Consider the following 16,560-nt stretch of genomic DNA (forward strand, 5'->3'; position numbering starts at 1 on the left):
AACCTCAGATGAAAATAAACAGTAAGAAGACTGTTGGTAGGGTAGAATTAATCACGATAGCACAATTCGCCCAATCATGATTGGTCAACAGTGTCTTTGGTCCAAGCAAACACGCGCCATTGTTTTGTCTTTTGACATTCCAACTTCGAACGGCCAGAATTAAATACTGTGTTAACAGAAGTAATATATATACTATATGCAACCAAGGCACGTTTCTACTTGCTCAATGTATAATGTGATTGTGTATGGTCATTGCCCATATAAGGTTGATTATGATTACATTACTAATTGGCCGTAGGTAATTATATCCGTGGCGCGACATTCTTTGTATTAATTCCATATTTATAGGAAGATTTTGGTATAATATCGCTTATTGCGTTATATTGATTCAGCAATTGTTGTACGTTTATGTACGTGAACCGTTGGAAGATAGGCAGCTGAGTTTAATCATCGGACGTTGAGATACGAAATTCCAACCGTCTCACCTCGACGTCCATCGATCCACAACGGCAGTTTACGGCAGTTTTTGCCGAGAAATGTGGAACCAACTACCCGCTGAAATATTTCCGAACCAATTCGACTTAGGGTCCGTCAAGAAAAGTGCGTACCAATTCTTACAAAGCCGGAAACGCCTTAGCGAATTTACCCTCTGGCAATTGACCACCCATGATCGGCGATATGACATTAGGTGATCCTCTTTCCCGTTTGCCCCAAAAAAAAGGCAAATAAATTCGCTACTGAATATGATTTAATTACAGTTAAAAATTACACTACGGGGTTATTTATTAAACATTTTATCATATAAAATAGATATATTTCTAAAATGTATTTAGAAATATATCTATTTTATATGATAAAATCGCTCACTGTATAATATAATATATAAAAATAAGACTTTTGTTACATATTCCTGATTGGTGTTTGGTATTCGGTCCACGTCTGAAGACGCGGTAAACTCTCCCCCTGGTAATAAATTATCGCCAAATCAAATTACTTTTCAATCGTTTAATTAATTTGAAGTTGTATCGTACAAGTAGGTAGGTACATCAGAGTTATTTATATATTAATATTATTTACTCCTCTATAACGACGCAATTACTTTGTATATGCATATTTGTTATACATATTTTAAGTATTGCCTAAATTACAAATCGTAATTTGACATATGAGTGAGAGGTATTCTATCTATCAAACCCCTTTACCGTAAGGAATACATATATATATACATATAATATAATATTGAGTTTATATAATATCCAAATAAGATCCACCTTCAAGTTGGTAGGTACGCTTTAATTTTAATATGATTATTACATTAATTAATTGCAACTTTGCTTTTGCTAAGCAAAATCAGGCTTCGTTAAATCTACTAGGAGCACAGAGTGTGTGAAGAGTTCAGACTTTAGAATGTAAAGTACCTATGCGGCCAGTGATTCCGAGTATCGATCACACCTGGCTCGCCCTGTTCTTTGGACTAAGCATTGAACCTACTTCGGAGAAAAAGCGCTTGATAACATTGTTTTCAAGCGCTTTATATCATGACGCTTCTAAAAAATAAATATCATTGATACGTATGTACCTTAATGTGCCATCAAATATAGTAGCTTTGCCAATGAAAAACTTTAAAAGTAGATATAACATCTTTTAGAATTGCTTTAACGACAATAATATAAAAACAGCACAGAGCGGAAAGTGCTAAGTTGCTACGCTCAGGACTCGTTTTCCCTCCCGTCCATCACAATACCGCGAACCGCTCGCAAAAAGTAGAAGTACTTCGTAGAAGCGATGTTCCCGGGAATAACCCACTAGATAAATCAGTCTGCCTTAATTAAACTCCGCTTTAATTGCGGGAATAGAGCCTCCCTCGGTACAACCACACCCTTCGAAGTTATAGCTACCTGGTACCTACATAGTTATAACACGGGCGGGACACTTCATTTGCCTGCGTATTGTGCTCGTTCAGCCTTACCCCGTTGAGTTTATTGAATTAAAGTCGGACTCGTTCGAACCAGTAGTTCATAGTCTACTTCACTGTATAAGGAATATGAAATAGTAAATTTGGGCTCCAAAAATTAACTTGTACATCAGAATAATTTCATTTTTCTCAGATTTTCTGCCAATCAACTTCATTTCTAAGATTTAAATTCCTCATGTTTGATTCGCAAAATGGCCACAATGACGCAATGCGACCGGTCCCGATTAAAAAGTAGGTCGTATGTGGAGGACATAGCTGCGATTAGATCGAAAAAGGGCCCATTACTTAAACGCGGACCAAAGGAGCCGCCCGGCAAAAACTTAGCACTCTCGGCTTTGTCAAGTTTTGTGCCGAATGTGCCGGACGGAAAAAAGCCAAACTGCCGGCCGCTAATGACGGGAGTGTTCGTGATACTATTCGGTGCGAATACATTACTAAAACATTGCAATTCCTTCTTTTGTCTTAACAATTTAACAGTATTCCGCTTTAGATGCCTTGCTTTGATTCCGTGTACTTGTAATTAGCTTCCGAGAAAGGTTCCGATGTTTTGATATTTGCGATATGGAATGCGGAGCGATACGAATTCGTTAGCAACTGAAACTTTATGTTGTTTCTTTTAGTATTTTCTTCAGTCCGTTGAATGAGTGTACACACACAGTGGTTTTGTGTCTATTTATCTATGTACTTAGTTTTATTTATTATTTATTTATCTGTTAAGTTTACGACATTATACATAGTACTAAAGCTACTGTTTATTTTACAAAATCTTCCATCTAAAATGTATGACAATTAATGTAAACATAAGTTTTACAAAAATTGAAATTAAAATATTAAAAACTACAATTAAACCATTTATTAAGATAAGCATACAATAAAATAAAATTACCAGAAATTGTTTGATACATAAAGCGGAAAAAAAATCATCAGCAAAACAGCGAAGTATGTTCGAGAAAGGCACTCAACAATGCTTTCTGTAAAACCAATCAGCCCACTACCGAATATATCCAGCTCTGGATAAGCTGTGTTCAATCCGTTAAAATCGCAAAGAATTCGAATGAGAAGTGCCTGAACTACTAGGTTGGTTTTAGTAGAATGAATTTGGAAAATATTGCTGATTCATTCGATATTCCGTTAAGTAAAAAGTTTTTCAAAATCACTTCCTATACAAAGAATGTTTCAACGCAATTCAAAACTCCAAAAAATTTACCTCAATTGTGAATATTTTTAGATGCTAGACAAAAAGAGGACCTTTGTATGTACGTGGATTATACCTATAACCCAAAGTAAATAGGTTCTATAAATTCCTAAATGTGATTTAGGTAGAAGGCGCATTATGTCCGTGCGGGCGCTCCCACGGCTCACATTCCGAGAACGCAGCCTTATTTTATTGTCCCATCGGAACAGAGACTCGCCTTTGATCTCTTATCTCATCTCTGTATAGTGTCAACTCGTTCTATACCTAATAGTGTTTATTTTTACCACAACGAAACAATCCGGCCGCAGTCGCCATTCTTTTGCTTTTTACACGATCGACTCGGCTTCTATGCAATTCCCGCACTGGGTTTACTTTTCTCCGCTCTTAATTAGTACTTAATATTCTAGAATTAGACTTATCTGAATCGATCAGTATATAAATGTAATGTGTATTACTGGCTAAGACTATATAGCAATACAGTACAATTTTTTGCTTTTAAGAGAGTTATTTATTTATTTACGGGATTATATAAAATAAATAAAAGCCTGTTTATTTTTTTGAAAAGAACAAAGTCAACTTAATACTATTTGTTACATATATGTAACAAATAGTATTATTCGGTTCTTTTCATGTTGTCGTGGCATGAAGTAAAACGGAACATTGTATGGACTATGGACCTAGCCGAGTAATTTCGTCGATTAGGAAGTTAGATATGAAATCGAGCAACACCAAAGTTTACACTGTATTTGATTATCATTGTAGATAGCTTACAACTTTTTTATGTTTATTATAATATAAGTATTAAAAAAAGATTTTTTTTAATTATTGTCGATTCATTATTTATATTGATGGTCTCGTGTGCAGAGTGGTATATGATATATTGTCTAAATAATAAATGTATAAATTAAACCCTAAACCTAGCCTTCTTGTAATGTCACTAGGTAAATTGTATCCGGTGCCGGAGTAGTCTTGTCATCGAGGTCACGCGTTCGAATCACGGATTTGCACTAATACAATTTGTATTCCCATTCGCAATAAGCACTTGCTCGGCTAAGGCAAACATCGTAAGGAACCCGGTATATCTTATATCTCTTCTATCTATATAACTAAAATGACTTGGAAGATAATTGATAGTGAAACTGGAAGAGTCAAAGATCGCAATCGTGACATCGAACTATGTGTCGGTAACACTATAATCAAATCTAACGAAGAGATAGCGACTGTTTTTGATAAGTACTTTTCTGACATTCCAATTTCGACTACCAAGTCTCTCAAATCGTCTCCCGCTCTCGCTGAATCGCTGCTCAAAGATAATGTAAACGAGCGCAAGGTCAGTTTTACATTCCGACCCATTGGTGCCGACGATATAGTTAGAATATTTAGAACTATTGATATTAAGAACACTACCGATCTTTGGGGTATTTCTGTAAAAATAATTAGTAGCATAATTGATATAATTGCCCCCCCCCCCCATCTAGCTATAATTTTCAACAATTGTATCGAAAGTGGGGAGTTTCCCGATCTTATGAAACATAGTAAAGTAATTCCTTTATTTAAAGCAGGTAATATGTCCGACCCCAGTAACTTTAGACCTATTTCCGTACTACCTACCTGTAGTAAAATCTTTGAAAAAACTATATTAAATCAACTTGTAAGTCATTTTAACGCAAACAAATTATTACACAATAATCAGTTCGGTTTTACCAAGGGTCGCTCGACAGCCGTTGCCGGCGTTGAGTTATATAGATATATAGTTAAGGCTTGGGAGGAGTCGCATGACGCCTTGGGTGTTTTCTGCGACTTATCCAAAGCATTTGATTGTGTCCAACACGAGACCTTAATCGGGAAACTCCGCCACTATGGCATCAAGAATACCGCACTGAATCTTCTGACTTCGTACTTACATGGTAGAACTCAGAAGGTCGAAGTGAATGGTAAGATGTCCTCTGGGTCGGCAGTTGATATGGGGGTACCACAGGGCTCAATTCTTGGCCCTTTCCTCTTTCTTGTTTATATAAATGATCTACCTTTCATGGTAGAGAAAAAACATCAGATAGTTTTGTTTGCAGATGATACGTCCTTGATTTTTAAAATCAAAAGACAAATGACCAATTTTGACGATGTGAACAACGCTCTCTCTTCGATTGTCCATTGGTTTAGTATGAATAACCTTCTGCTTAATGCTAAAAAAACGAAATGCATTAAATTTTGTGCAAGAAATGCGAGGGTTATGGGTACTAGACCAATTATAAATAATGAGGAATTGAATCTGGATGATACAACTGTATTTCTTGGGATCACCTTGGATTCAAAACTTCAGTGGTCCCCTCATATCAACGGATTGGCGAAGAGACTTAGTTCTGCAGCTTACGCGGTTAAAAAAATTCGCTCACTGACTGATGTCGATACAGCTAAACTTGTTTATTTTAGTTACTTTCATAGCTTAATGACTTATGGCTTATTGTTATGGGGTCACGCTGCTGATGTCGAATCTGTTTTCATTCTGCAGAAGAGGGCTATTCGTGCAATCTATAATTTAAAATGTAGGGAATCTCTCAGAGATAAATTCAAGGAAATTAATATACTTACCTTTCCCTCGCAATATATTTATGAAAATATTATGTTTGTATACAAAAATAGTGATAAATATACTAGATTAGAACATACGCACAATGTCAATACTCGGAACAAACGCAGGCTGCAATTTCCCCGTACTAGACTATGTAAAGTTAGTAATTCTTTTTTGGGGAAAGGGATACTCTTCTTTAATAAAATCCCAGAGGCTCTTTTATCTCTGCCTTTTAATAAATTTAAGAAATGTATTAAAGAAAAGCTGTGTAAAAAGGCTTACTATAAAGTTATTGATTATCTAGTTGATAAAAGGGCCTGGGACTAGTGCTGGGCAGGCTGCCTCTAATTACTTTGATATATTTGTTTTAAATATTGTTTGATGATTTGCTTTTTTAAAAGAGTACCGAGAGTTTTTTACGCCGGCTTTTTCTCTCGGCCTACACCCTCTGTCTTTGCCGATGAGTAGGGATGCCTACAAGTTCGAATTGATTGACGTGGAATAAGTGATACCTAGAAGATCTTATGTTCCAAAATAAACGTATTTTATTTTTATTTTATTTTATCTCAAACAATATCCATGACGTGTCAGATACTACTTGTCTATAAAATAAAAGTTAACGAACGCAATCTGAAGCCAAGATCCATTTAGGCGCCACGTTCAAAAGTAACAGATACAACATTAGTTATGACGTGGACAATTAACACAAAAGAAAAGATTCATAGAAACGGAAGCAAGAAACTCTTAGATATTTTTTATAGTTTTTCGCACGTAGTTAAAGGGATGTCACGCATGACATGTTATTTACTTCATTAGTTGAGATGGACGCCTCGTTAAATTGCTTTTTACGCAATAATTACGTTTTCAGAATTAAATTTGTCAGCAATAGACATTGCTTAGGTGGAGGAAACTGAGAAAAAGGGTGTATGATATTTTTTATTTGTTCTTAATGATTAAGATATGGTCACCTATTAAGATTATTAGATACGTATAGTGTATAGGACAAGTCTAGCATCGTATCAAATATGTCTTGAAGAAATAGAAGATAGTGCTAATTTATCTTACGTTATTTCTAAACAAATATAATTTATAATACTACTTCAGAATTTTTTTATATAGAAATAGTTTTTTGAGGGTGGTATTATAAATAAAATTAATAAGACCTTTTTAGGTCTTCGCCTCAGATTTCTGTAAATATTAATCCGTTCCATGATCAGTAAATTTTACACCGGTAAACAGAAATAGACCTTTAGAATTGTTTGTATGAATTATTATTATTTCAACTGAACCATGTTATCTTTTCGACTCCTTTATTGAAGCCTATACTTGTTACGTTATTTAAAATACACAAATATGCTTTAATTATGCTTAATTTATTGTTATAGAGGGTGTCCCGATGGCATCGCGAAACCTGCCCGCATCGTTCTTCAACGCGGCGGCTTCGGCACCATCATGTTCAGGACTTGATCTCTACGAATATGACCCTTGGCATCAGCATTATGCTGGGTAAGATCTGAACCTTAGATGATTGATTTAAACGACACTTTAGAGACACTGTTGATGTACCGACATTTAATTCAAACGAGCTACATCAGTTTAAAATTAGGTTTACGATAAATATGTTTTAGTTTTTCATAAGAGGTTTATCAAACGGATTTAGTTGAGTTATAAAAAAGGCAATTCTACGACGATTCCATTGATAAAAGTTATCAAATTTTTTTAATAGAATGGCCAGAATAACGTTAGAAATATTTATTAAGTTGGCGCCTTGTTAATAGTACCGTTGAACCCTGACCTGGTACTGGAACAGCGAGAAAATGCCGGCATTACACAGCTACAGGGACCAAGCTTTATTACTATTATTACTATGTATGTTAAGAATTTTGTAAATATTGGTGTGTCAGATATAAATGAATATGTCAGCTAAAGTTTTATGCATGCTAGGCAGGATAAACGAAAAGATTGATGTTTTAATGTTGTTAATACTTCAGCTACGGTCACGCGGCACACAGACACGCGGCAGAATACCATGCGGCTGCAGCACACCACAACATGGCGGCGGCAGGCTACGGCGGCCTGCTCCTCGGCCGGGGCTCCCTCCACGCGCAGTACAAACCCGTGGAGTGGGGTCACGCGCATCACGCGCAGCATCTCGACCCGGCTGCTTGCTCACCTTACTCCTATCCTCCACCTGGTATGTGTATATAACTAGTCTTAGCTAACCTAAGAAATCGATTGATCAACGATGGTAGACAATAGTAGTTTCAGACGGGCGTTCCGAAGCGTAATAGTATAAATGTAAGCCATAATTTAGTTGTGTTAAATTACAAATTATTATTTATAAAATTATATCGTATTGTGTTCGGTTTTACAATTTAAATTATCTCTCTTCATCACAGTGTAAAAACGGTTTGATAGAAAGACAAAAGAATGCTTTCAAATCATCGCAATCAGACCGAATCAGTTTTTAGATACAATTCTAATTCCGAAATTGAATTATTAACTCATGTTCATTTTATTTATACACTTCATTACAAGTATCTCTATACTTATTATATTTCTCTAAATATAGTTAACCATTAACATAAGTAAATAAAACAGAGATCTGTTCTAGGCAACCATTGTGAATTTTTTTTTAAAGTTAATGCTTTTAAATGCAAGCATTGAAGGTAAGCAAGAAGTGCAAAAATGCATAAGAAGATGCAAAGTTTCACATAACGTTTTGGAAATAAAACCTATTTGTTACAAATAAAATCTAAACATAACAATCATATATACCTACAGTATTTATATTAACCTATATTGTCATAATAATATAATTAGATTAAATGGATAAATAAAATTTAAGACAAATTCAAAAAATTTGATCCTCAAGCCACCTTTAACACTGGCAGAATTTCCTCGTTGTATTGCGATAATTATTATGTGTATGAAACCAAACTTTATATATTTGTCGTAAATTCTAATGTTAGCAACTAATTTTCAAAATAGTTTCATAACAAAATAATAGAAAAATGGTTTAATAACAAATTTATAAACCGTATAATTGAATGCGGTTGTGAAAATGACAGGTCGGTTTGTATAATTACGCCTTTGAAAGCAAAATGCCCTCAAACGCTACCCGTAAAGGAATCCCGCGTCTTTGCTTCGCCGCTCTTTTTCTCAACATTCCAATCTCATTCACCGCCTTCATAAATACTCTTTCCATTCTATTTTACATCACTATTATATAGCTTGTATATCTCTTTGATTTATATACATTTCCTTATAAATAAGGGGTTTATCTACTACTAGGTTTATGCTAACAAAGAATTTTATTATCCTAGAGATAGATTATTTTTATTTACAATAATATTTACACTACTAGGTACTAGTTGATACGATATCTAATGGCGAAATTATCAAATTCATATTATCAAATATATAAAATATCTGTACAAATGTCTGTAGGTATATGTACAGGGTACACCTTATATATCATTTATGAAGAAATTCATTATTATTCATTCATACGAATGAAGACTTTATTACTGCAGTCAACGATTTTCTAAAAACTCCTTGCCTCGTCTAGGAATCGAACGAACACAAATGCGGTTAATATTCGATGTGTACCTATTAAAAATTATCCTTGAATATCTTAATTTAGATTTTACTCGATCAAATGTAGTTCTGAAAACATGGCCAATACTTTAAACGAGACAGGAATGAATACATAACGCGGACACAAATGAAAAGGAGTATTTGTTATATATTTTATTAACAATCGCTTTTAGCGTGTCTGGAGCGCCATTAATTTCAACCATTGAATGATTACATTCTTCCTGCGTCGACTAAGTCATGTCGCTATCAAAGACTGTGCGATGAAAGGCTATAATAAATTACTCGGTTAGGCCAATTACTAACACCGCTACCGTTTTACAGAATCGCTCTGTAGCTAGTTGTCGTCTCAAAGGCTACATGACATTTTTTATGGTAATTTTATATAACACGCGTTAGAGTGCAGATGCATGTTTAACGCTGCTTCACTGTTAATAAAATTGTTTTCAACATGTGTAAATTACCTAAATAAATAACAGCTAGTATTCAAAATAGTACTGTAGTATGTTTTCATTTCAGTAGAGCCGAAAGTTATATGAATTCCATTGGGATACGGGTTCAACCAGGGTTTTAAGTCTGAATGCTCGGTAAATATCTCTATAGGCACGGACATCCATAGTTTCTCACAATTTGAAATCGATTTTCATTTAGTTTTCATAATTTTATTGTGTTTAATTTTTGTATTCTCTTCGTGTGTGTTATGTATGCGTGAAAGAGCTTGTCACATCAAATATTGTATTTTATTTTTCTTGAACCAATGAATTTGTATGCCAAGTGTTGGCAAGCTTTTATAAATAAATAAAATAAATACATAAGTGAGTATTTTACGTCCAACAGGTACACTACTTTTCCTCAATTTCAATAGTTATAATATGCTTATAAACTTTAAATTAAATTAAATTTCGTCGGATTTGTTAGAGCCGACATTAGGCTACCGCAACACTCATATGCAAACAGCCTAAAGCTTCGTCAACGAATTTTAATTTTCAAAGACATTCCGTCGGACGCAGATATTTTAATTGTGATAATTTAACGTTTGCTTCTAACCTTTGTGCACTCATTTGGACACATAATATAACATTTTTAAGCTTTCTAGTTTCGTTTGAACTGCTTTTTTATTCTTAGCTAGCTGCCCTTTAAATTTGGTTTCGCATTAATATAATTTCACTTGGTCTACCTTTTCAGTAGCTAAATGCCAACATATAGAACAGTTTGCTATCCTACTCCATTGGGTCCTTTCCGGAATAGAAACTGATTTTATGTGTTTTTCCGTGCAAGTTTTCAAATTTTTCCTCAATAAAAACGCTTCTCAGAGTTTAAGCAATAAAAACTTACTGAGCTTTAAACCAAACTCTTCATAGTATAATATTAAGTATACTTTACTGAAGTAACATTTCCCGCGAACAATTAATATGTGCAGATAAGTAAAAAGTCGGCGAGTTAAAAGACACGGGCGGCAGCGTCTAATGACGGCGATTAAAATTAATTTGCCGGAGGGACTGCCAAATTAAATTCCACTCCCTCGGGACCCTCGATTGATGTCTGATGAGCGATGGCCGCTATCTTCGTTTTAATGGCCGCTACTCTGCTTGTGAAAACTACGAAAATGCAGATTTTACAGAAACCATAACTGACGAATTTTAATTAACAATTTCTAGTTTGTGATAATTAGTTTTGTTTTGCTATGACCATTTTCATAGCTATTATCTCATATTTTTGGTAACAGCTCATTATGCTAATTATTATTAACGATATATTGATTAATTTTTATTATTTCTGGATAGATCTTTTTTCTGTGATTGATACAACTCTTTTCAAATTATTGACGGTTCTATAAGATTAGAAAATTTCATCTGGACTGGCCTTCGATTTCTGGGTCAGATTCAAGATCATTTGTCACCATGTTTTTCTCCACCGTTGGAGCGAATGTTAAATGCGTACATAGAAATAAAATCCAATATTGCACAGCATTATTGAACCTCAGGATGAGAGTCACATGCTTAAGACACTAGCCCCACACTAATTGACATTTACTGGACTAAATAAGTTGATTAATGTCATTTAATATCAGCCACGTATCACCTTCACGTCCACAACTAAGCGTAAAAAGGCAATGTGGATCCATTTGCCCATTGAAGTATTTCCGATCCAATCCGACTTTGGGTAACTTCAAAAAAAGAGCCTATTCTTAACCGCTACTCACTTGCCTTCATATCCATGCGTGTCCATAAGTGATAACTTATTAAAACAAAAAATACGTACTTGATTATAAACAAGTTTGGATACAAATTTCAAACCCCACAGCCTACGTAAAGCTCATTTGATTACATAGTACAATTAAATAGTTTATTAATCTAAGCAATTTTGTTCAATTACAGTAGGCATAATTAAAATGATTGAATTAATATATCATTACAAATGCTGAGCCTAACTTCGAATAATTAATTCATTTTGATTTTACTGGTGTTACTCGCGACTCGACTTTTTGAACTCATGATACCACGGAACTGTAATTATTATTGATACAATTTGCCGGTAAGCCATTGTGTCGATTTATTCGAGTAAAAAAATGTTTTAATTTCCAATAGTTCGTAAATTAGCACATCATCGTGAAGCCGTACAAAAAATGTTCTAATAAATAGGTATACTCATGGTGTATGTATAAAGTATGTTGGCGTTACGCGGTCGCAGACGACATTATCAAACAAAGGGTGGTATGTCACGTGGGGAGGTGGGGGGGAAACTTATTGACAAATACCACAGGCACACACGCACCATCTTGTCGCGAGGGGAGCTCAATACACGCGAGGGTTTCAACTGGAAAATTCAGTTAAATATCGCTTGGGGTTCTGAAAGATACGCGTTATTGAATTACATATTATAATATATCAGCGCATTTCAAAGTTTTATCACCTAGATCGCATGTAAAAAATTACTTTGGTTTAAACAATTTTAAAAACTAAACTAATTTTTAAGCAATACTTTTCCGTCTCAAAAAATGTAAGTATCTGAACAAAATATTTTCCGGTTTATGGAACACATTTAAAATCTAGCTAAAATACCTTTTTTATACAATTTAAAAATAAATTTTATAAAAATAATTAATTAATCAAAGAATTAAATCCGTCCATAGTCCGGCTCGACATTGGATCGCGAGTACCAGGCTCTCAGAAACGGTGAGAGGTATCGGGCAGTCGATAGAAGGCTGAATGGGCGGGGTCAGGCCGACCAATCAGCGCGCACTGACCAGTGACCGCCCTCAGTTGCTGGCGGGCCGTAGAGGGAGGCACTCGCGAGGGAGGGACACTAAATCACGCTTGTCAATTACCGGCCACTGTCCCTTGCCCCTCACACCCCATTGTCACGTACGCGCGATCGATACTGATGTTACTCTAGCCACTGTATTGTTTAAACTGGTTATTCTGTAACTTCCAACAGAACTTGGTATATAGTTGGTATCATTTGTTAAAGATATATAGGCTTAAATCAACAATTTCTTAACGTATTTTTAGATGCTTGTTCTAATTTATTTTAAATCAAAATAAATTAGAGCTACCTTGACCACTGTTTTATTTGTTTATCTCTTAATTCTAATTAATAACAATTATTTATTTTTATATTATGGTACGAACATTATATAGTTTTATTTTTATCGTACAATCTAATGTTCCCATATTAAATTTTGGAAGTTTCGTTCGAAGTTACAATTACATTATGAGTGATATCATTATAGTCAATTCTTATAGATATTATTTTATCACATTACATTGTTAAAATATATTATTATCAATTTAATATTAATTGTTTCACGCTAATAGTCGTTAATATAATACATGTTTTCTTCTAAAAGTAGTACCTTCCTAAGTTTTTAAAAACCGACATTAAGTCGATTAATTAATTTATTTTAATAATATCGTAACGTAATTGCCAAAAGGTTCTTCACAATTCCAGATTACTTTTTGCCAATATTTTTATTTATTATTGCCAAGCCAATAATACCCCATGTCTCTGACAGTGGTCTATTAAATAATAATATAAGAAACAAATGTAATAAATTTTCGTGTAAACACATGTCCATATTTATTTTCGAAAGCTTTTTTAAAGCAAATAAGTATGTGCATATCAGTGAAATCTTATCAAATACAAATTATTAATCATTGTATCGCTGGATCAGATAAACGGGTTCATTTATAACAATCAGCCGCCGTCGGAACTCCGCGTGTCTTCATTAATCATAGCATGGCGTTGTGACCCCGTGAATAAATAGTTTTTATCTTGTACCTAACATATTAATATTATATGTATACGATACTTTATTCATAATTTATTAATTAACTCTGCAAATTGTGTTTACGCTGTGATGAAGTTACATTATGTCTGTCTGTTTGACATAATTAAATACGATTTATTACATTATGAATCTTTAATTCCTACACAATAATAAACAGTATTTACACTTTTCTTAACCTACATTGTCATAATAATGAAATTTGGTGTCTGTTATGAAAAAAAACAGGATTAATTTGAAGTTTCTAATGCTTAACCGCGGACTTTATAGTTAGGCGGAGATACACAACTTTTTATTATTAAAAAATAAACGGTTATTTGAGTTTGTTAAATATAGATAATAGAATAAAAAAAATATGGGACTACCGCTTATTCTTTTTACAAAATAACTACCTACCGGCCTATCTTTTTCAGGGAGAATGTAGCATTCTATTGGTGAATATTTTTTTTAAATCGGTTCGATAGTTTTTGAGTGTTAGTTTTATACCCTTGGTTTACATTAAATATTGTTATTTCCTCCTTTTGGCATCCTAAGCTTTCCATTTGGATCTGTTGTTAGCTTCATTTTTTATCTCCAGAAACCTTAACTACAATGTCGTCAGCACATCGCTTTTGTGGTCTTGCAATTGAAAATGAGAAACTGGAAAATGGACTTGGATTTCCTCTTATTAAACATACCTTAAAATATTAAAAATAAACCTAGATTTGTTCAGACGGTTATAAAATGGAAGAATTGTATGACGTAACTTTTTCTTTTTCCTTATTCTATATATATATATATATATATATATATATATATATATATATAAATAAATAGTAATAAATAATAAACAACATATTTCAATTATACTAAATATGTATAAGTATAGCCAAAGTTGATACAAACATACAAAAAGGTTCATATTTACGAAAGGAAAATAACGAATAGGACTTAATTTGGCTGTGCTGCGTGATGGCCTGAAAGTGAGGATGTGTAGCATGTTATTTAGCTCCATAGATATTCTTAATACTCCTTTTAAAATTTCGCGATAGGTATCTTAAGCAAGTTTTAAATAGTGGTCGTTGTCTGTCCGGGCTGCGCGATACAAAACTTTAGTATAGTTGGTGTTGATATGGTGTTATAATAAATAATTCCTTTGTCCCCAGGCCTGGAAGCACAAGTGCAGGACACGTCTAAAGACCTCTACTGGTTCTGAGCGACTACGACTGGTCGCAAGTCGCAGCGGCTGATCGCCGATAAGTCGTTAGTGTGGTGAAGTGCGCGACAAAGTGAACTCTGAAGGCTGTAAAAGACATTAGTTCTAGCTTTAGTTTTGTGGTGTGTTCTCGCATTAGATTATATTTTTGCTAATCGAACATACGATTTATTAAGACAATATTTAAAAATACTAAAATTAATTGAGACAAGTATACAAAAAGAAAGTGTTAAAGTGTAACAGAAAAAATCATTACAAAAATCTATTTCGAAGCGTACTAAATCGTCCGATACAGAAAATTTTAAACGAAAAATACAGAAACATATTTTAAAATCGTTTTTGGTCGTTATAAACATAAACTGAGGTAATTACAATACAATGGCGCGGCCAGGTGGTGGTCAAGCGGTCAGAGGGTCGCCGGTTCGATTCCCGATTCTTTTTGCGAATTGACAGCTCGATGAATAAAATAGTAGGAGCAGGTGGGCACGCGACTGTCACCTTTCACCATTGGAGCGTGGAATTCATTGCTATCCATTATGAGGAATTAACAATCAAATGTTTTTAGACTAGGTAGAAATATATGATTTGTAGCAAATTCGATTGCGCTTATATATTTTCTCAAATTAAAAGAGACAAATGTAATACATTTCCGTACTAAGAAACGATTACGTAACAATAAAATAAAGTTTAAAAAAAATGTTCTTTATAAATACAATTCCAAGTTTTAAGAAGCTTAAATCAATTGCTAATGAATGGGGCATTAAAGATATAGTAAAGTAATCAAGCTAAATTAAAGTCACCGAGTAAATATACACAATAAACAATTCATACGCTTGAAATTCCAGGAAATGATTAAAGAACTTTAAATATAATCTAATGCGAGAACAGGTGCAACATAGCTAATGCAGTAGATATAGACATATGTAAATATATATACCTGATATATATCTAAGCTAGTCTAGTGTACATAGATAAGATTAGTTAGATAATGGAGGACCGGCGCATAATATTTGTTTTTCCGTTTACGTCTTGAGCAAAGATCTGGGGCCTACCATAATTCATGCTGTACCTACGGAGAAAATTGGCACGTTTGACATTTCTCTAGCTTACGCGAAGGACAAGAAAATCATTGTTTTTATTTTTTTCAGATTTTAGTATCCGTTGACCACAAGTCATAACACTGATTTAATTAATTGATAGTATGAATTAACCAATCTCTTATTCTTTTATGGTAGAACCCAGTCTTTTTGCCTCTTCTGCGTCTTAAATTGATGATAAATTTATGTCTGGCTATAACTTATTTAGAATTATACCGATCAACTGATGTAATACATATACAGTTAAGTAGTTATACCACGTAATGTTATGAATGTGCAATAAATGTATATACCTATATACAGTCTTTATATACCTACCATATAACAGTCGGTTCTCGCTTAGCCCGCAAGCATTAAAAGTTCTGTAATTTCGTTGTTATTAGCGTGATTCACAAATTGCGGCCCATAATTCGTTCCATAAAGTGAAATCATGAAGACTTAATCACTTCAAGGAATTATTAATCTTTTTCTGTCAAATTGTGTTAAGGCTTATGATAAAAGTATTCGCCAGTCAACTGTTTTATTATACCTACTCATTAAGTTTTTATGAGTGGTACTTAAATTGGATTATGGGTGTTGGAGGACAATGGCGCGTGTACAGTAGCCAAATGCCTAAAATAATTCTCCGAAATAACTCAGCCAAA

General features: G+C 34.0%; 1 protein-coding gene across 2 annotated transcripts in view; it reads left to right on the forward strand.

The window, feature by feature from the left end:
* The window catches only part of LOC110997890 (protein vestigial), a 34,618-nt gene extending 18,404 nt beyond the window's left edge, over positions 1 to 16,214 (forward strand). For both annotated transcript variants that reach the window (XM_045632390.1, XM_045632389.1), the window contains exons 5-7: positions 7,125 to 7,245; positions 7,731 to 7,933; positions 14,770 to 16,214. In XM_045632390.1, coding sequence (XP_045488346.1) covers positions 7,125 to 7,245; positions 7,731 to 7,933; positions 14,770 to 14,819 — 374 coding nt within the window. In that variant the 3' untranslated portion in view covers positions 14,820 to 16,214. The remainder of the gene's footprint in view (positions 1 to 7,124; positions 7,246 to 7,730; positions 7,934 to 14,769) is intronic.
* The last annotated feature ends 346 nt before the right edge of the window (positions 16,215 to 16,560 follow it).

Source organism: Pieris rapae, chromosome 19 (assembly GCF_905147795.1).
Source record: "Pieris rapae chromosome 19, ilPieRapa1.1, whole genome shotgun sequence".
NCBI lineage: Eukaryota > Metazoa > Arthropoda > Insecta > Lepidoptera > Pieridae > Pieris > Pieris rapae.